Consider the following 22,363-nt stretch of genomic DNA (forward strand, 5'->3'; position numbering starts at 1 on the left):
AGTGTCTAGAATGACCATGTGCACCAAACAGAATCAAGCTTTGAAGAGGGTTCCTTTCCACTTTCTGCATAAGAATCAGGGTACCGCTCTTGGAGAAGAGGCCAAAAATCTAACTCTAAGATACTGTTTGTGTTGGCTGTACTTCCCAGGGTTAAATGGGGAACGTTTCAGAGGTAAGTTAGAAGCTATCCTTTACTGGGCAGGAGAAGGTCAAGAGTAACTATGTTCAACAACTTTTAGACAGCACCTTGCATCCAAGGAAAGCATATTTAAAAGCAATCACATTTTGCAACAATGCTGAGAAAAGGGAAGTCATTATCAACACCCTCGATCTTTAAATTAGAAAAGCAGAGGTCTGTTCTATTTATTCTGTAGTTACAAATGCTGCAAACTGGCTAAAGCATGTGGTTCTCTGTCAACCAGAAATTAATGTGACTGAAACAAAACAAAACAAAAATAATAAAAAAAAAAAAACCCAGCTGAAACACACCAACTAACCAAAACACTTCACAACATGCTCCATCAGCCTCTCCACCCACTCATTATTCGTGCCACGTCTCCATGCTTGGCTCATACCATTCTGTTGCTTGAAATCCCTTTCTCAGCCTCATCTGCCAGTGAAAATTTGCTTCCATTCAAGGCCCTGCTGCAATTGTGAGCTCTGTGAATCTTCTCAGATATCTCAGGAAGGGTGCCCTATTCCATTCTGGTTCTCCTCAGTGACTTTAAGGGTCTCTATCCTCTAATACAGCGTGTCTGTCTCCTTGTTTCTTGAGAATTACAGACCTCATATTCTTTTCGTGCCCAGACAGTGACTAGCTGCCAGTGAGAATTGAGTCCACCGAAATAGGGATTTATTCAAGAGACAGGATGTACCTGGACCCTACCACTGTGTTCACCTGCAACAGGTCAGTTCAGTGTATTAATATGATAAAGAGAAAAGGCCATTTGAAATAAGATTTCAGTCATGTTTTGCTATACCTAGCTTTCTGGATGATCATAGTAGTTGCTCTAAAAGCCATCTTTGATTCCTTGATTTCTGAATCTATTGAATATACACTTTGATGCCCTTTCTTTGTGGGAGATCGAAGGGTGCTATGATGATGTATGCTGTGCCTTAACTGTGTTTCTATCGTGGAATAGCAACTAACCTCAGGAATGCATCCAGGTGTCCTTTTAACTAGTATCAACAATAATCACTATAATTTGCATTGGTCTTTATGTTTAACAAAGCACTTTTGCGGGCATTCTTTTGTTCTCACAACATTCTGCTCCTGAATCAGGAACTGAGCTTCTGTTCAACACTTAAACCTCAGAAGGCTGATTCAACAAATTCCTCATCCTCAGAGAATTAAACTCTACTTCTGTTCTACTCTAAAACAAATCACCACAGTGCCAGAAGAATCTGTAAGACCTTGAACGTGCCTGGCTCAGCGCTCATGAGAAAGCTAGCTGGAAAAGGACATCTTCCAAGAAAGATGAAGAGGTAGGATTCTTCCCTCCGATTGCTTCTACACCACAACAAACATAACAAAAGAGTATCATACTATCTAAACCCTCCATTCACAGAAGCTGTTATTCCCTCAGGAAACTCAAAGGTTCCAGTGATGAACCTCTCTACTTATGTAGAAGAACAGAGGCTGATGTCAACATGATAAGCATGAGAGAAGAGGGAGCGAATGGGGTCTCTGAGTTAGAAGCAAGTGAGCTTGGGGGAAGGGTCTTGTGCTAAAGTGACTGTTTCTGAAACGGTACCAGGAAGAGGTTTCTCTTGTCTAAAATCAGATACCCTCAAACCACTCTCCATCCTCACTTTTGGTTTGGGAACCCTCAGCCCTACAGAATTTCCACAAACCAGAAATTCTCTACCTCTGGTCCTGATGTCCCCCCACAACCCACCCATTCTAGCGCCAGCCTGAGCTCCAGTCCAACCGACACCTGGAAAGAGGGTGGGGAGGAAGAAGAGGTGCTTCACAGAGCTGGACCCTCTGTCTGGAATATCAGCTTTCCTCTTGTTGGTTTATTTTACCTTCTTCTCAAGAGTGCTAGGAATGTTGAAATGACTTGGGAAATTGGGACAATTCAAAGTCATGGCCTTTTGCATTACTTGGTTTCTAAAAACAATTACTTGACCTTCCATTTGAGGATGAGCACTCACAGATAAACAGTCATTCCTGAGGGCACCCTAGCCCCTTACCAGGAACTGCTTCCGCTGTGGGGCAGGGCCACTTTCCAGTTTTGGCCAGCTGGAAACCACTGCTCCAAAGACAGCTCTCATTGGTTTCTGGAACATTTCCTCTAATCAAAGGTGTCTCCTAATCTCCAGGTTTTTAATTCTGCAGCTGGATGCTCTGACATTTATTGGAAATGTAATGTACCGGAGATATGCATGGGCTCTCACAAGCTCGGCAAGCAGGAGGAGGATGCGGCCACACCTAAAGTTTGATTCCATTCTCCTTTCCTGCTAAGACATATTAGAACATTCTTTTCATATCGTCATTTGATCGTACTCAGGAAGTGGTGACTTAGACAAGCTTGCTTTAAATCAGTCCTCAACTCTATGGATAAAGATGAGGTCAACAGCTCTACCAACTATGACACAGATATTGGATAGAGAAGAATCTTCTCATTTATACAAAGATATCTGGAAATAATCAAAAAGCAATGTAACATGTGAAAATCTAGGAAATACATAACAAAAACAAAAACAAAACACCTCTCATAATCAAAGAATTTATCTCCTAAGGAAGATAGCTTAAGAAGGACAGATGTTATGGAAAATGAGATAATGTTTTAGCAAAAAGTAAGAGGAATCACTTTAAAACTAAAACTGGAATGTCTCTTATTAGTCAAGACATGTACTTTGGAGAAGGAAGGGCCTGAATACTGCCAAGTCTGGAGTAATTTAGCTTTAAATTATTTATATGCAGAATGGTTAACCTACATAAATAAAGCTGGATGATCCCTGAGCTTTCTTCTGCTCTTTTTCTGACAACAAAACTGAGGATACTTAAGATAATGAGAAAAGGACATAATCCCACTTATATTACAGATTCCCAGGTAGTTAAAATCGGAGTTTTGTTATTATCATTCCCCTTTTAAAAAATTAATTTCAAATCACACAAATAATGTACTCATATTTTCTTTAAGAAAAACACTAAGTTTAAGGGTAAAAAAAAAATCCCCTTTTACCACCACATACAATTCTTTCTCATCCTTCCTACATAATCCAGCTCCACTGCTACCACTAGCCAGCAATGGCATTTTCTATGCCAGAAACCACGCTAAGAGTTGACAAGCATATCTTACTTAATTTTCACAACTTCCTGCTAAGGTGAGTTCAGTTAGTATTCCCACTTTCCAGAGGAGGAAACTGAGCTTTGGCGTGTGTACATCCCCCATTACTCAGGTACCCACTGTTAATAGTCTGGAACACATCCACCCTGGGTTTTTTATGAATCCCTATACATCTACGAATATTCACTGAAAATGTAGAGTGTTGCTGTTTTGTTTTACTAAAAATCTGAAATGGTATCATACTATACATACGCATTCTATGCTTTGCATGATTTCTCCATGACTGTTCATAAAGCTCTAACTCATTCTTTTCTAATTGCCTTCTAGTATGTACAGCTATCCATTCTCCTACTGACAAGAAGACAGGTTATTTTCAGTTTTTCAATAGAAATCATGCTAGAGTGAACGGTCTTGTGTAAGCTGCCTCACGCACATGGGCAGCTGCTTTGGGTGTATAGCAAGATGTGGAAGTGCTGGGTCAGGAGTGTGCATGTTTACATTTTAACAGATAAGCTACATTGTCCTCCAAGATGTCTGCCACTAGTATGTGAATACAGATTTTCCTCCACCTGTGCCAAAAACTGATGTTATCAGACTTCAAATTTTTGCCAGTCTAAGGAATCATGTTTTAATTTGCATTTCCTTGATTAAAATAAAAGTCATATTAGGCAATACCATCCGGACTGGTTATTAAATGGTAAAGTGAGTTAAAGCAGGGCAATATAAAAATGTATATATATACATTAAGCATATGATTTTATTTTAAAATACATAGATGTTCATTTCCTCTCCCATCTTCTGATGTAGGAACAAGGCTTCTCCTTTATGTAAGGAAGCACAGACAGAGGGTCCACATGTACTTCCTATACTAACCACACCCTCTTAATGCACGTCCAGGATTCTCTGATTTGGTTTCTTAACTGAAGTGAGAATGTAAAGACCTTATGAAATAATGTGAGTGCAGAATTGAATTTAGTTTAACAGCAAGCTTTTTAGTAACGTGACTTCATCAAGACTTTCTAAAGCACTGGCTTTAATTTTCAATGAAACAGCTCTCTTTCACACTTGTGTTTCAGTGGTTGACATATTACTTAACTCAATTACATAATTACAATGACACTCAACCAGTATAAACAGGTTTGGGAACCATCACCCTGGCTCTTGGGAAACACAATGAACTGAGGAGAGCACAAGCACAGAGGTGTTCTAGCCAGTAGCCCATGAGCCAACCGGGTGAGCACGCCGTGGGCTGCAGTCAACATCTTTCAGAGAGGGATTTAGGAGTCTTCTAAGGCAGGGAGTTGGATAAGAAGAGAGTATCCACTGTACCAATGACGTGGAACATCTTTTCATATGTTTACTGCCCAGTATCTTCTACTGTGAGCTGTCTGTTCATTTCATTTACCTGTTTTTTCTCATGGATTATCTTTTTCTGAATTATTTATAAGTGTTCTTTATAAATCTCAGACATTAATTAATCTTTTGCCTTTAATAGGTCATAAATATTTTCTCCCGGGCTGTTGCCTACCTACCTATTAACTACTTTTTTGTAGTTATTCTGTTTTATGGGAAGTATTCAATTTTGATCTAATGAAATAAACCACTTTTCTTTCTTCTTAGCTGTTGCTTTCTAGGTCTTGTTTAAGAAAACCTCCCTTTGCTAAGAATCTAAACATATTTTTTCTATGTTTCTTCTAATACTGGAGTAATTTTGTTATTACCAAGCTCTAGATGAAGAACTCAAAGTTGAGAAGTTTTAGATGTTTGACCAAAATTATAAAGCTAGAAACAACGAAGCTAGGATCTATACTGATCTGCATCTATATATAATCTTCAAAGGCAAAGCAACAACTTCACATCACCTTCTTGAAGAAGGAATTAAAATCTGAGGGAAGGAAAATGGACGTTGTGGATGTCTAACAATGCTGAAAATTGGGATAGATGGACATCTTCATATTGGGAATACATAAATGGTTGACATAGAAATGACTCATCACCATCCTCAGAAAACCAGCACAATTTCCTCCACCCACAGAAACTGCAGCCAAAGTGCCCGAGAGGGCCACCACTTTGGTTTAGGCTCATTGTCTCTTGATAAGCTGTTATAAACGATCTCCAGCCATGGCTCCCCACACCAATCCACGTTACACCTACAGCTGCTGCATAAACTTTCCTGACTCATAATCTCAGTCTGCCAATCCCTTGCTTCATTCAAATCTTCAAAGGCTCCCGATGATCCACTGAATTAATTTCAGACCTCTCAGCTGGCCATCAAGGCTCCATATAATAGTCCATTTACATTTTGATTGTAATTTCCTGCTGCTGTCCTACTGACACCTTCTCTTCTTCCCTCCCACTCCCCAAACAGGACCACGTGCTTATGAAATACACCTTGCATTTTCAATCTCTGTCACTTCTGCCTGGGGCAGCCTCTGTCATTCTATCCTCAAGACCCACTGCAAGCACCAGCTCTTTTGTGAAGTAGGTCCTGACACCCCAACAGACAAAGTCTCTGCCTCCTTTGATATTGGCAGTACTTTGTATTGTCTTCTCAGAACCAATCTTGCTTGCTTGCTTGGTTGATTTATGTATTTATTTATGTATTTAATCCAGTTTTATTTATAGTCATTTGGTATCTACCTTGTGTACTACCATATAAGGACCTTAAGGCAAGGGTCAGTGGTTTCTTTATTTCGTGCTTTTCTGCAGAGTCTAGTCCATACTAGACTCCATGCCTTGTACCCAGGAGGCAATCAATAAAATATTTGTTGGAAGTGACCTGTTCTCTCAACTTTACTATAAGCTCTTTAAGAACAGTGACTTTAAGTATTGGTATGTCTCTTGATACAAATAAGGGCCTTGTACATAATAGGTGATTAACACATATTTGCTTCAATAACTTCATAGTTCTGGAGCAAGATTTTTCAAAATACATGTAATACTGGCATTAAAGTATTCATTTAGAATCTCTCACCAAGTAACATAAAACAAAAAGGAAAGAAACACTGACCCTAACATTCTTTTCCTTCTATTTTATATGATAATGCCTAACTCTCACTAGATGTTTATCACGTGCCAGGCACTGCACTCCAAGCCTTGACAAAGATCATCTCATGTAGCACCATGAGGCACTGCCTTTGTCTCCACTTGACAGGCAGGAAGGTCAGAGACATGAAGTAACTTGACCCCACAGTGAGCAAGGGACAGAGTTGAGATTTGAACCCAGGCAGTTTCTGCCTCCAGAGCCCATGGTCATCAGTCACCATCATGCCACACTACCTGGACTGAGTTTGCTCAGCCCCTTAATTTTAACACCTTGAGTAAAACAAAACAAAACAAAACAAAACTTATAAAAATACTAAAAACAAGAACTTCTTGTCTTTTAGATTACTTTAATGGATGGAGGAATAAAGGATCATTAAACCTATTTCATCCACCTCAATGTAAGCTTCAAATTTAGGAGGCCATTAGTTTTCTCAAATAACATGCATGGTCCATACTCTATGATGTATCCCAAAGGATGGAGTAGGTGACAAGAGAATATACTACCAGTTAACTGAAAAAAAAAAAAAAAAAAAAAAAAAAAAAAAAAAAAAAAGCATTTAATTTTGGAAAGCAGTCTAGAAATGTCAGAATCAAAGATAACCATTTATTCCCCATTCTTTCTGCAAGTCTTTACACAACTGAAAGCTCTTCTTGGTGGTCTGGACTCTGACTGGCTGGCAGAAAAGGGGTGGGGGGTTGTCACAGATAGTCTACAAGTAAAAAAAAAAAAGCAGCCAGGAATTTCTCTCTTTTTGAATTTTCATTCAGTCTGCATAGAAAAGCACTCACACCAATTCTGGCCAAGTACTGGAAAAGAATATAGTAGGCACCAAAATGTTGAGAGACTGAAATTAGAGAGAAGGACAAATCTATATTGGCTTTCAATCTGAGGGCACAGTGAGGAAATCACAAGCTGTAAGACAGAAGCCGTTGCTTCCCTTAGGACTTCAGAGATACAAGCACGCTAAGCAGGGATGGACTCTAGTGTTAGATCCAAAGAACAGCCAGACTGGCCACCAGGGTCTCTTTAGCCTCCGGTGGAAACATTAAAGATGAGATTTATAACTCAGCCTGGAATTACGTGAAACAAGGACAGAGTCTGACTTTTAGCAAAATAAAGTAGAAAAATGACCACTGATGCTTCAACTACTAAGGTCTTCTATTTATCTATTCAAAGTTAGAAAAAATTCACGTACAGTCTGATCAGAGTAACTTCCATGCTTAGTCATAGCTACTGTTTTCTGGATTTAAGTGTTAATGTTAAAATATACCACAGGTGTGATGAATCTCTGTGACTTAAGCAATACCTTAAAATCCAAGTCCCATTTATGAAGAAAAATTTGATTACAGAATATTTTCACTTTTTAAAAATGATCTAAAATATTCAGTTGTTGACAGCTTCAGTATTTCAAGTTGTAGTTCAGATGTTCAGAAAAGAACAGAGGAGAAAGAATGAGCCCATTATGTTCATTAGTGTGTCATGGAAAATGACAGCGTGAAACACCCATACGCAGTGACCAACTCCCTCTGCTGTAGCCAAAATCATAAAAACAAAAACAAAGCACATAATGGAAAAAGGAGCTGAAGTCAAGCAAAACATTATATGACGTTTCCACCGTCTTAAAAATACATCCACTCAAACATGAAAAACATAGCAAATAATTAACCTCCAAATAAAATATAAAAACAATTTTGCTCTAACACAATGGAGTAAATGCATATCCTTAACAGTTTGTTACCTCTTTTAAGAAATCAGATAATATGGCAATTGACTAAATGTTTTTATAGAGATGGAATATTAAGGTGTAATATGTATACGGATTCACATGAAAGAAGGAGGCTCCTAATTTCCTGTTTCAGATCATTACAATTCTCACATTAACTCAAAAGCCCCAATACCTTTAACACTGTGAACATGAAGTGCTGACTATTTTGATAGAGACCTATCTTAAAAGTACATCATTTTCTTCTCAAAGGCAACGTTATGAACAACACTCCATGTCCAGAGTCATGAAGCTTAGCCGTTCATTCTGAATGGGTCAGAGCTAAAGACGTGGAAAAGAAGAAAAAAAATATATTGGTCCTCCCTCCATAAATCTCAATCTGACTTTACGCCTTTTCCTTTAAATTTAAACACTTTAAGACACTACTAATTTTGCAGTATTTCCCCTGGAGTATTCTCCATCAAGATTAAAGAAGGGCTATTCAGAAATGTACAGGATACAGAAGTGATGCTTGCCACTTCCAGGCAAGCTATAAATAGCAATGGCATTTTCAAGAAATCTTGTGCCGGCGTGTAAGTTACAATTTAAACATGCAGTGCAGATTTTATTACAATGGTGTCACCAAAATTCATTGTTATGTGAGCAATTCGATTCTTACCAAGTTTTCTTGGTTCCTGGCTGCTATTTTCTGCTCCTCTTCTGCCCCATTTTTCATGTATTTGACCTCTTCCACCGGTTTGATCCTATACTCGTCTGAACACCAAAAAAAGAAAAGACATTTTATAACTTTCTCACAATGGTAAAAAAAAAAAAAAAAAAAGCGTCAGTGAGAAAAGCCCCCAATAGCATAATTTGTTAGAGCCTTTTCCTGCAGCCTTTATTATGTGGTACATTTGAAACAATCTGGAAGACCCTTAACCAGCCTCTTTTTACGAGGTGCTCTCCTCTGCCTACTGGGAAGAGCTCAGCGCCATGAAGGCAGCTAATGAACGTGGCACTGCCTGGTCCTTTCACAGACAACCAATGGCAGCAGAGAAAACAGGTTATTCCGTCTCTAAAGACCATCTGGAATCTGTACATACCAGGGCATACCACGTAAGGGTCTAAAGGAAGATTTTTTTCCCCACGAGAACATCAGTTCAAACTGCCTGTGGCAGCGGTATATTCACACCTTAATTTCTCTCTTTCGGGAAAACAAAGTATTGTTTAAGACTAAAGAGTTTAAATTGATCAACAAATAGGTACAAACACTAGAGAACTGAGATTTTCCTATTTGTGACCCCTATATTAAACATGGAGCAGTCTGCAATGACTTCATATGCTACACACACGTGCACACAGACACACACACACACACACACACACACACACACACACACAACTTTGATCTCTCCATAAAGTCACATGCATATAGAGCTACACTATCCAATGGACCTAATAGGTGTATCACTCAAGGCTGGAGAGGTAGTGGGCCCCTAGGTAAAGGGATCTAGACTTCCCAACAGCCAGGGAGGGAGTACAATAAACCTCAATCTCAATATATATCACAGGACAAACTCTAGACGACATGTAGCTAAAGCTCTCCTCCAGGGCAAGTGGTAATGCCGATGACGTTTTCATCAGATTCCTGTCAACAGGAAATGACTGGGGCACCCTAAGGTCCAAATAGGCGTGACTTTGAGTCAACCCATTTGTCGGAAAAAAAAATCACAGAAACTGTGCAAGTGGAAAATTACACCAATCAACAAACTGATGATTGCCTAGCATATGGCAAGGAATAATGTCTCTGATGGTCCACCTGAAAGACAGATGTTTATTTCTAAGAAAGTCTGTATTTCAGTTCATGAAGTTATAATATATTTTCTTATTGCTTATGATCAATTTGATACAATGACTGTCTTCGTATGTAATTTCCTGCCTTATTATTTAAAGTACCATTTTCCATCTAATGTCAGGTTTCCTCATACTACCCCTTCTCACACTACTTCCAAAGATGTTTGCTAAAGTAACATTTTCCCAAGTAATTATACTGTTCAAATGTTTCTCAATATTATCATCCTTATGAAGGTAGTATATTTGCATGTATCTGAATAAAGATTCCATGTTCATGATTAAGCTAATTGTTTTTTCCACCTGACAATTCAAGGTAGTTATTGATTCTGCTTCTTTCTAAAAAAAAAAATGAGAAAGACCAGTGTGAGGTTACAGTAATGAACCTTTCAGGAATACTGAGTCCTAATGGATTATTAACAAGTTAATCAGTGGACTCTGATCCACAATCACCATACAGAAGAATTTCACATTCCAACTTGGTATTAAAAGAAAAAAAATGAAAGTAAATTAACAAAACAGACACATTTAATTAAGGATTACTTACTAATAAGTTAGAAAAGCACTTGGTTAATTACCAAAAAAAAAAAAAAGACATTGACAAATTATGCCTCCAATACAATTACACAGAGATAAAAATAAAGGTTAAAAAGTAAAAGTTAGAGATGAGCCTTCTTAACTTCAGTTTGGGATGTTAATATTTATAAACCATGGTTCACTTGGATAAATACTAACAATTTAACAACTAAATTGTGATCCTAAAAAAAATTTTTTTATTTGTTTATTTGTTTATTGAGAGAGAGAAAGAGGGAGGAAGGGGCAGAGCAAGGGGGGAACAGAGAATCCAAAGTAGGCTTCGTCCTGACATCAGAGAGACTTACGTGGGGCTCAAACTCACCAACCGTAAGATCACAACCTGATCTGAGGTCTGATGCTTAACCAACTGAGCCGCCCAGGCACTCCCTAAGTTGTGATCTTAATTGCTTATGGTCTCTAATTATTTATATATAAATTACATACACACACATATTTTTTTAACATAATTTTGGTAGATTTCTATGACTTTGTCTATAGTACCTTAACTCTCAGGTGACACGATGAAGAAAGCACAACATTTGAGGACCTAAGCAGAACCTTCTGAAAGATGGTACTTTGCGCACCACACAGCGAAGCGTCTGTTCTAGAGAAAATCCGCCCTTGCCTTGTTTCCTCCTCTCCATCCACCAAGCCACCACAGCCCACCATCCACAATCTCTGAGCAGTCCAGCAATATTCAGTCTTCATTTGCTTTTTATCCTTCCAAGGAATGCAACTGAATTGAAAGCAGTAGACAAACTATTAATATTTTCCTAATATTTTTCTTCAATGAAATGGGAAAGCCGCTGGCTACATGACTTTCAGAGCAGCATTATCCCCAACATAGGCTTTTTTTTAAACACCAAGGCAGAATCATCACCAATTCAGAAAGAGGATAGGTTTTTAGTGTCTCATTAACAACCACAGCTGGCCAGCCAATGGTGGATACGACTGGATACAAAGAAAGAAAAAACACAGAGCCACGACTACAAAGCCGGACCTATCATTATTACTTACACAACACACTGCATAAAATCCGTTGTGGTATAAAACAAAAAAAGCCAGCGAGACCTTTAGATAAACCACAATTTGTACAAAACAAATACTTAAAAATGATTTGTTAAATTTCTCAAAGGCTGGTGCTGGGAATGAGGATGTCCATCTGGAAACAGACAACTCATCAACAAACGTGTCACACATTTCCATGGCGATGCAGCCGTCAGGAGTGGCACTCGCCAACAAGCCTCTGTGCAGACGAATGGAGTATTTCGGGTTCTGACAGTGCAACAGCCAAACAAAAATCCAGTTTTCCTTTTGTTTAAGGCACAGGGGAATCAATGTGGGATTCTGGGTCCCCTTAATCAAGCCCCACCCTAGAGGCAATTAGCACAGCCACCGGTATAAGCCAGAGAATCCTGGCAGCAAAATAATGTGCCAACTTGATTAAGAGGAGGGACAAGTAGGACCATCTTCCTCTGGCTCCCTCGCACCTGTTCACAATTTTTCTTTTCTTCCTGTTGATCTTGTCAGGTGGCCTATTAAAATGCACGTCAGGAACAGTAGGCTGATGCCCCGTTCGGAACCTGCTCCCCCTTCTCTCTATGTAAACAGTTGCAAGCTGTGCTAGTCAAAACAGATCTGGGGTAAAAGCAACGCGTTCGTGATATTTTTAGCATTTTATTCCCCAGATTACATCAGAGAGGGGCCGGATTGTTTTCATGGCAGCTCCAACATCAAGAAACACAGTTTTCCACCAAATCTCTGGGCTTCATTTTTGATGTACAGTATATCATATACACATGTATACAATATTACAGTTTTTAGAGCTAGGAAGGGATCAGCTGGCTGGACTTGCTTTAGGCAGTATAGAACCACCCCATTTTCTGGATCCTGTCAATTCTTCCATTATCAACAACTCACTGGTCCTACCCCAGTTCTTCCAAGCTTTGCTATAAGATTACCTTTATAATCAATGGCACTGGCTTTAAAATGAGCCAGTTAGATGGAGATAAGTGCTGGAGGGAGCTTATAATGCCAGAATTATTAAAAAAAAAGTTAAGTTTTCATAAATGGATACATTAGATGGGGAAGGAAGAAAAGCGGAACTCCATATATGCTACTCTCTCTGGTCAGAAGGGTTCTCACAGTTGTTTACTAAAATGGTGAAATCTGCATCTACTTTCATACCTTCTCACCCAGTCTTGTTTTGACCAATGACACATATGTGATAACAAGTTTTTTTTTCCAAAACTGTTCCAATTCCATAAATTCTGTGTGAATGTCCTCATATTAAAGATGTCCAACATCTGGGCATTTTAACTGAATGCTCTGAATTGCCCCTTCATCCCGAATCTGCACGAAGATTCTCTGGTAGACTATTATTAAATGCTTAGGAAAATACGAGAGCTTGGGAAAGACATTACAAGAAGTATTTACAAACATAAGGCAATGAAAGGGGAAAAACTATCCTACCTTATAGCATATATTTGTTCCCCCTGGGTTCCTCCCATTGAACAGCCTGTCTCCCAAGCTAACTAAATTTGAGCCTTAAAATCCCAGCACAACTTCAAATTCTTGCCTAGGACCTTTATTTCCTTACTTGGTAGGATTTTTCAGGGGACAAGTATTCACCTTGCTAAAAGCTCAGTTAGTTTCTAGAGCTGGAATGCCTAGCCATATGATACCTTTCTGTGTCTTGATTTCTTCATTGGTAAGATGGGAGTATTGCCAGTACCTAATGTCACACAGAGTCACATGAAGTAATACATGTGCCTAGTCCATAGTAAAGACTCAATACATGTTAGCTGCTGCCTTAGCAAACTCTGGTTCTGCCAGTAATACTATTGCTAATGTACAAAATCCATCAAGGTATAAAAAGAAAAAGCATAATATAAACATCAGCAATTAACCAAAAATTGTGACTTAACTATGTTAACAAATGAGGACAGAGGAATTAAGAAGGGGGCTTATCATTCATAATAAGCCTTACTATTTTTTTTAGCCATGTGATATATTACTTTAGTCAAAATACCAATTAAAGTACCATATTACTTTAGTTAAAATAATTTTTAAAGAATAACTTTTATGACTGGGAAAAGAAAAGCGATCATAGGGGCGCCTGGGTGGCTCAGTCAGTTAAGCGTCCGGCTTCGGCTCAGGTCATGATCTCACAGGTTGTAAGTTCGAGCCCCATGTGGAGCTCTGTGCTGATAGCTCGGAGCCCGGAGCCTGCTTTGGATTCTGTGTCTCCTCCTCTCTCTCTGCCCCTCCCCTGCTCATGCTCTCTATCTCTCAAGAATAAATAAACTTGAAAAAAATTTTTTCAAAAAAGAAAAGAAAAGCGATCATTATTTAAGTGAAATCAGGGGTACAACAAAATAATGCTCCCTCTATCCTCCTTTATATCCTCACTCAGTGATTGCCTTTGGGACAGCCTCAGCATAGCCTACCTTGAGGGCCAAGAGTGAACAAGAAAGATTCCAATTCAGAACAGACAAAATGATTGTTTTAGAGCAAGAGCAGTAGAGGCAGCTCTAAAAAATACCCTTTTCTGGGAGGACAAAGAGGAGGACTCTCTAAAACTACAAGCCAAAGATGGATAGATGGGTCAACCGCTTTAGGAAAATGTGGGTTCTCACTCTGGGGGGCTCTAGCTCATCAGCTGTTCCCGCTTCTATCCGTTTTTCATTCAACAAACAGCAATTAACATGTGCTGTGTGCTAAGCCCTGGTCTTTTTTCAGGGGTCACCAGATGCAGTCCACTACGTAGACTACGTGCCTGCACATAGTCTCTGGCACACACAAGGTATTTAATAAAACTTTCTCTAAAAAGAGAGAAGAAAAACAGAGAGCTGACTTTAGTTCATAAATGAATAAATGTTTCCCCTAATCAGTGAGTGCTTTTAGTCCTGTTTGTCTCAGGGGTCCATCTTTTTTTTCTCCCCCTGCTAGATTCTCCAAGGAAGGAAAAGGATCTCTAAATGGGAAAAAAAAATCCCATTCTTTGCATTTTTTTGCACACAAATGCAATGGGTGTGAAACTGCTCTTTCGAGTCTACCTCTGGTCTATGGATGTACTCCATGTGGCATTCTTAGCTGAGCTCTGAGGCACACCTCAGACGTGGTGCAGGTTTAGTTCCACACCACTATAATAAAGCGAATATTGCAATAAAGGGAGTCAAATACATGCTCTGGTTTCCCTCTACATTTGGGATTACATTTACATATACTGCAGTCTATTAAGTCTGCAATAGCATTATGCCTAAAAAATCTGTGTACATATCTTAATTTAAAAATACTTTACCTGTAACATTTTCTGCTAGGCCCATGGAGTACAGCGGACATCAAATTGTTTTGGTATCAGAAATAATTAAGGAATAATAATTTTAGATCATTTTCAAAAACAGCAACCCATGTATTTCCTACAATTTGACATCTAGGACCCTAACGTAAAGAAACTGGAACCCAAAGATTACAGGTGAAGTCCGTATTCAGTTGGAGACCAAAGACGCTGAAAGAACTGTGGACTGACAGTGACAAATGTGGACTGAACCGAAGTTCTTTTCAAAAGGGCTACTTTGAAGATTACGATTCTGACTTTGAAGGCACAATGGTGATTGGCAGTGGAAGAAACCACATGTAAAATTCCTTCAATAAAAATGTATTAACTTAAAAAAACAAGAAATAGAAATAAAAGTACTTTATTGCTAAAAAATGCTAACCATCATGTGAGCTTTTAGCAAGTTGTAATCTTTTTACTAGTGGAGGGTCTTGCCTTGATGTTGACGTTGGCTGACTGATCAGGGTGGTGGCTGTTGAACATTGGGGTGTCTGCAGCAGTTTCTTAAAATAAGACAGCAATGAAGACTGTCACGTCAACGGAATCTTTCTTTCATGAACAATTTCTCTGTAGCATGTTTGATGGCATTTTACCCACAGGAGAACTTCTTTCAAAACTGGACTCAATCCTCTCCAACCATCTTTTGTTGCCATTTCAACAATCTCCAAAGCATCTTCACCAGGAGTAGATTCCATCTCAAGAAACCACTTTCTTTTGCTTATCCCTCAGACGCAGTGCTTCATCAGTTCAAATTTGATCATGAGATTGTAGTAATTCAGTCCCAGCTTCAGGCTCCACTTCTAATTCTCATTCTCTTGCTATTTCCACCAAATCTGCAGTTACTTCCTCCACTGAAGTCTTGAAGCCCTCCAAGCCATCCATGAGGGTTGGAATCACTTCTTCCAAACTCCTGTTCATGTTGATATTTGGACCTCTTCCCGTGAATCACAAATGTTCTCGGTGGCATGCAGAATGGGGAATCTTTTCCAGAAGGCTTTCAACTTACTTTTTCCAGATCCATCAGAAAAGCCACCTATGGTAGCTATTGTGCTACAAAATGTATTTCTTAAATAATAAGACTTCAAAGTCAAAATTATTCCTGGTCCACAGGCTCTAGAGTGGATACTGGTATTAGCTGGTGTAAAAACAACATTAATCTCATTTTATGTCTCCATTAGAGCTCCTGGGTGAGCAGGTATATTGCTAATGAGTGGTAATATTGTGGGGAAAAAATATTGAGCAGATCTCAACAATGGGCTTAAAATATTCAGTAAACCACACTGTAAACAGATGTGCTGTCATCCAAGATTTGCTGTTCCACTTCCAGAGCATGGGCCAAGTATATTTAGCATAATTCTTAAGAGCTGAGGGTTTTCAGAATGGGAAATGGGCACTGGCTTCCACCTCAAGCCACCAGCTGCATGGGCCCCTAACAAGAGAGCCAGCCTGTCCTTTGAAGCTTTGAAGCCAGGCACTGACTTCTCTCTAGCTATGAAAGTTCTAGATGGCATCTATAAAGTTTTTGTAGGCATCTCGAAGGCTGTCACATCCATGCTGGAAATCTGTGGTTTAGTGCAGCCACCTTCCTGGATTATCCAGCTAGACCTTCTGGAGAACTTGCTGTAGCTTCTACATCAGCACCTGTGGCTTCATCTTGCACTTTGTTACAGAGATGGCTTCTTTCCTTAAACCTCATGAACTAGCGTCCACTAGCTTCCAACTTTTCTTCCGTAGCTTCCTCACCTCTCAGCCTTCACAGAATTGAAGAGAATTAGGGCCTTGCCCTGGATCCGGTTTTGGCTTAAGGGAAGGTTGTGGCTGGTTTGATCCTCTATGCAAACCACTAAAACCTCCTCCATATGGGCAACTGGTCTACTTCACTTTCCTATCATTTGTGTGTTCACTGAGGTAGCACTTATAATTTACTTTAAGAACTTCTCCTTTGCACTCCCAACATGGCTATTCGGTACAAGTGGCCTAGCTTTTGTGCTTTCCTCCCTAAACTTCAACATTTCTAGCTTTTGATTTACAGTGAGAGACGTGTGACTCTTCCTTCCACCTGAACACTTAGAGGCCACTGTTGGGATATCCACTGCCCTAATTTCAATATTGTGTCTCAGAGGCTCGGGAGGCCTGAGGAGAGGGAAGGAGATGGGCGAAAGGCCAATGAAGCAGTCAGGACACACACAACATTTATCAATTAAGTCACCATCATATATGGGTGTGGCCTGGGGTGCCCCGAACAGTCACAATAGTAACATCAAAGATAACTGATCACAGGTCATCATACAAGTATAATAATAACAAAAGGTTTGGAATATTGCGAGAATGACCAAAATGTGACACTGAGACACAAAGTGAGCAAATGCTGTCGGAAAAATGGCTCTGACAGACTTGTTCAATACAGGGTTGCCACAAACCTTCTATTTGTAAAAAAAAAAAAAAAGCAGTATCTGCAAAGTGCAATAAAAAAAGCACAATAAAACAAAGTATGCCTGTATATCACTGGACTATGCTTTTGAACTGATCTCACCTTTCCTATCATCCTCCTCTTAAAATACATTTTGTGATTCTTATTTTTACAGGAATAGGTCAGTGCCTGATAAGCTAGACTGAACAGGATTTTGTTACGGAGACATTAAAGAACAGAGAATAGTGAGAGCTTTGACAACTTCAGCATATCTAACCCTGGTTCACCTTCTACACTGTCATCTGGAAATCTTGCACTGACTACGTCTGAGAACCTGCTATGTGCTGGGGTCTGTGATGAGCAATAAAGGGGTTATGGAGGAGGCCAGGGACACAGTGCCCAAGGAAAAGCAGCTGTCTTGAGGGGAAGACTCACGCTCTGAGCACCCCTCGGCTATCTGGAGCACATTCCTCAGCACACACAGACTGACCACATTCCACTGAGCCACTGCTCACCAGGGCTGATTCTAAATCTGGAACAATCTTAGGCAAAGCCGAGACGCAACTGAAGGAGCTCATATACCATTCTCAATTTCTCTGAGTCAGGCAGTCCCTTAGCGATAATTACCATAGCCTCACTTGTAGAAAGTGATTTTGCTCCTTCCAATATAATAGTTTTTATTAAGCAATTTCTAGGGTAATTGCAAACTGCCCATTCTAAATGTTTTGAACACTTCAAAATAAGGCTTTGGTACATTTAATATAAAACACTATCAGTTCTTTTCAGAATATGTCTCAAATCAACCTAAGAAAGGAAAAGTAATTTCAAATTAAGATTGTTTGACACATTAAGTTCTAACGATCTAAAAACAGAAGTTGTTCAAAACTCACAAGCAAGAAAATTATGTTTTCAGACTTTATATCTGTGGAAATAAGACATGGAGATGTCTGGCCCCTGGGCTTCTACCAGGAGAAGTATGAAGATTGCACGTATTTGCACATATCCCCCTTTATCTTTCTCAAAATCCCAACATGTTAATGTCATGGAGACAGCAATTCTCATATGCCTATTGCATCCTTATTCTCTAGTGAAACGTAATGCTTGTTTGTATTTGAAAACCAGAGATAAAAGGCCTTGGGGAGTGCTGGCTCCATTTAGTCTTGCTTCGGTGGAGTTAAACTCATTTCAGGACCTCATCCATAAAGGGTACTTTCCTTTTCAGAAATATGCAATGAACTGAAGGGCACAAGTGGTACCTAATTTTTATTTGATCTTGATGTTTCAGAATTTACCAGTGACACTGAGTGCTTTTTCCATATATTGATATCACTCATTGCTACTTCCATCTACGTGAAGTTATCTCTTCATAGGCTCTACCTTTTGTTGTTGTTGTTTAAATATGTATGTATGTATGTATGTATGTATGTATGTATGTATGTATGTATTTTGAGAGAGAGAGAGAGAGAGAGAGAAGAGAGAGAATCCCAAGTAGGCTCTGCACTGTCAGCACAGAGCCAGATGTAGGACCCGACCCCATGAACCATTAGATCGTGACCTGAGCCGAAATCCAGAGTCAGATGCTTAACCAACTGAGCCACCCAGGCATCCCTGCCCTTTTTTTCTTATTGGAAGCTGTAGCATTTCTTTTACTGACCGCTATGAGTTCTCTGTAAATTACAACAATGTATGGATACATTTCTAGCCCAAAAAGGTTTGGGCAAAAACACCTCTTGATTTTAGTTCGGACATGAGAAAGTGGAAGGAACTAGCTGCTTTCTGTCTTGGAGTCAAATGCTGCTTTTCTGTGTTCCCTTCCTTCTTCACTTCAGCAGTATTTACCAGGCACCTACCGTTTGCCAGGGAACGTAGCTCTCAGTCCTGGGGTTATGTCTAGGAGGAGGAAGCTGTCTCTTGTGAAGGAGCTCACAGCCTCCTCTGGGGGAGTGGGTGAGGAAGAATACAAGAAAATAAGGGAATAGAGCACACAGCGTCTAAGCTATGAGAAGCACATGGATGGGATAGATGTGATAACAAAAAAAGAAGGGACCCCCTAATCAAAGTTGGGGAGGGCTCTGGAGGAGGTGATATAGTTCAGTGGAGTCCTGAGGAGCACTAGTGTGTGGGGGAAGGACTCACAGGCAGCAGGCCAGTGAGTTCAAAGGCCAGAGAGAATATGGCAAACTGGAACTACAAGTAATTCAATATGGCCAACACGAAGAATTCCCAGGGGCACAGAGATGTAAAGAGAAGAGGCTGATAGACCCAGTCCAGGAAGACCTGATATACAAGTCCCACTGAAGGGTCAGGCTCTATTCTGATTTGATGTGGACTCCCCCACCAGTGCCCAAGCACTGAGGCCCACCATTTAGGTCAACTGTGTGTCCTTTGGACTGTCCATAACCATCTCTTCTGAAGAGACCCCAACCACATCAATCTAAGGCTTTCTGCTTCTCTCTTAAAGAAGGTGCAGCAAAGGAAGAATGAATGTACATCTTGGGATGGACCAGTCGGTTGAGGAAGGCTAGAAAGAACACATGAATAAGACAGGGAAGGAGCCACAGAGAGTATTCACAGAAAGTCTCAACAGGGTGGAATCTTTATCCTAGATTCAGCCGATGGGGTGATGCTGGGGCCCTGGGGTACAGGGAGCGTAAGGTGCAGCATCTGCCAGAAACTGCTTCCTGCCTCCCTCAACAGGCATGCCTGCAACTGAGCATGGGGAAGTACTGCAACATTAAGAATAAAGAGTGGTTGAGATGGGGGTGTATAATCTTCTCCCAGGAGCAAAAGAGAATGCCACTGAATCTGATGCTAGCTCCCTCCCCTTCGACTGGACAACAACAGATCCCTGGACAACAGATCACTCCAGATGGAACACTGGCTACAAAGGCCTTTCTATCCTAGACCTGCCTTTGTGGCTTCCCAACTGTGTGCCATGGAAACAGGGTACCTCTCTGAGATGTGTGCGTGGGGTGCTCACAGTCTCTTAGCATTCTTAGGTCTTGTCCATGTCTTCGACAGGACAAGACGAAAGGTGCCCACAGCTGCAAGGATGTGAGGGTGAGAAAGCCTCTCTTGCTATAGCACCTTTAATAATTAATGCTCGACCTGCGGGCCCCATTCCCAAATCATTTAATCATTCCAGAGGCCAGACAACACATTTCCTTCATTCATTTGGGGTTCATTATTCAGTGACCAGGGAACTATTATCAAGTCATTAAGGGCCCCTGGACATTCATCTTCTGACAAGCTCCAACAAAAGACACACAACCAGATCCAAAACCAGCTTGGATTCCTTTATGAATGCATACGCACACCAAGGCTTTCATGCGGGGAAGGGGTTTAATTTCTACATCATACAGTAATAGTTTCCAGTCAAGAAACAGAATGAGTGGTTGAGGAAGATTCAGAGCTGCTTTTAGAGAGGGAGGGCATGCATGGTTGTTCTGACAGCAATAGATGAAGTTTCTCAAGAGCCCTGCTCTGACTCTTCCGTGGAGCTGGTCTCCCAGCCACTGCTGAACCACTGGGACTCTTGAAAAGTTGGATGCCGGCTAATTCCGCTCTGCTATTCTTAGTAGGCCTCCTGTTATCCTAGATGAGAATTTGTGATAAAAGCCTGCCCGGTCATCTATTTTCTCTCCTGCTTTGATTTAATCCTCACATCAGCTCCACGAGGTGGGTATTATACCCCCTTTTCTACACATGCAGAGATTGGTCTCTGATTGGCTGGTCAAGTGGTAACAATGGTTCAAATTCAGGTTGGCTGAGTTGGGGCCAAGTTCTTAACCACCAAGTCAGTTGTTGTCGTTTAATCTTTTTTATTTTTTTTATTTGAGAGAGAGCCAGAGTGAGCAAGTGAGTACGAGATTGGGGGAGAGGGGCAGAGGGAGAGACAGAGAGAGGGAGAGGGATAGGGACAGAGAGAGAGAGAGAAAGAGAGAGAGAGAGAGAGAGAGAGAGAGAGAGAGAGAGAGAGAAAGAGAAATCCCAAGAAGGTTCCATGCTCAGCATGGAGCCCAACACAGGGCTTGATCCCACAACTGAGAAATCATAACCTCAGCTAAAATCAAGAGTCTAAGCCACCCAGGTGCCCCTGCTGTTTTTCGTTTTTTTGTTTTTGTTTTTGTTTTTGTTTTGTTTTTTAAACCACAGAACACAGTAAATAATTACTTTGGGAGATGATACAGGCATAAAGTATGAATGGATTCCAAAAGGATTTGGATGAATTTGTAAATCATATTTGGATGAATAAAACTTATAAAGACATCCAACCTTCATGGAAAGTAACATCAGGGAAACTACTAGACCCTCCCTTGTCAGGTCTCTGGAGCCTTTATCAGTGGGAAATAGCATTCTGTGCTCTCTAAGTTAGAAACTGATATGCCATACAAAGTAAGTGCTACAGGAAACCTTTTGTTAAAATGGCTATTTGACCACCGCTGTGTTTAACAGAAGAAAACTGAGTTTTTATCCAATATATAGTAATAACTGCAATGTCTTTACAAAAACTTGTTATTTTTATTTTTTTTAATGTTTATTCATTTTTTGGTAGAGACAGACAGAGTGCTAGTGGGGAGGGGCAGAGAGAGAGGGAGACACAGAATCTGAAGCAGGCTCCAGGCCCTGAACTGTCAGCACAGAGCCCGAGGCGGAGCTTGAACTCACGGACCGTGAGATCATGCCCTGAACTAAAGTCGCATGCTTACTGAATGAGCCACCCAGACGCCCCTTAAAAAAACTTATTTTTAAGAGAGAACTTCATTCTAAGGCCTCTGCTATACTACTACAGCTTTGATATATGATCACTAAGACCAAACCATATATCAAGGATCTCTGGGGCACCTGGACGGCTCAGATGATTAAGCGTCTCTTGATTTCGGTTCAGGTCATGATGTCACAGTTCATGGGATTGAGCCCTATGTCGGACTCCACACTGACAGCACAAAGCCTGCTTGGGATTCTCTCCCTCCCTCTCTCTCTCTCTCTGCCCCTCTCTCGCTCACGCTCATTCTCGCTCTCTCTCTCTCTCAAAATAAATAAATAAACTTAAAAAATCAAGGATCTCTTCCTTCACTGGAGTAAGGAGGAGGAGGAGGGGGAGGAAGTACAGAAGAGAGAAGAGGAGGGGGAGGAAGATAC

At 40.4% G+C, this 22,363-nt stretch overlaps 1 protein-coding gene across 2 annotated transcripts in view; it reads right to left on the reverse strand.

Annotated features, from left to right (window-relative positions):
• Positions 1 to 22,363, reverse strand: part of CF3H1orf21 (chromosome F3 C1orf21 homolog) — a 227,123-nt gene that overhangs the window by 98,549 nt on the left and 106,211 nt on the right. For both annotated transcript variants that reach the window (XM_042975382.1, XM_007096228.2), the window contains one exon: positions 8,725 to 8,819. In XM_042975382.1, the coding sequence (XP_042831316.1) occupies positions 8,725 to 8,819 (95 nt within the window). The remainder of the gene's footprint in view (positions 1 to 8,724; positions 8,820 to 22,363) is intronic.

This window comes from Panthera tigris, chromosome F3 (genome assembly GCF_018350195.1).
Source record: "Panthera tigris isolate Pti1 chromosome F3, P.tigris_Pti1_mat1.1, whole genome shotgun sequence".
Classification (NCBI taxonomy): Eukaryota; Metazoa; Chordata; class Mammalia; order Carnivora; family Felidae; genus Panthera; species Panthera tigris.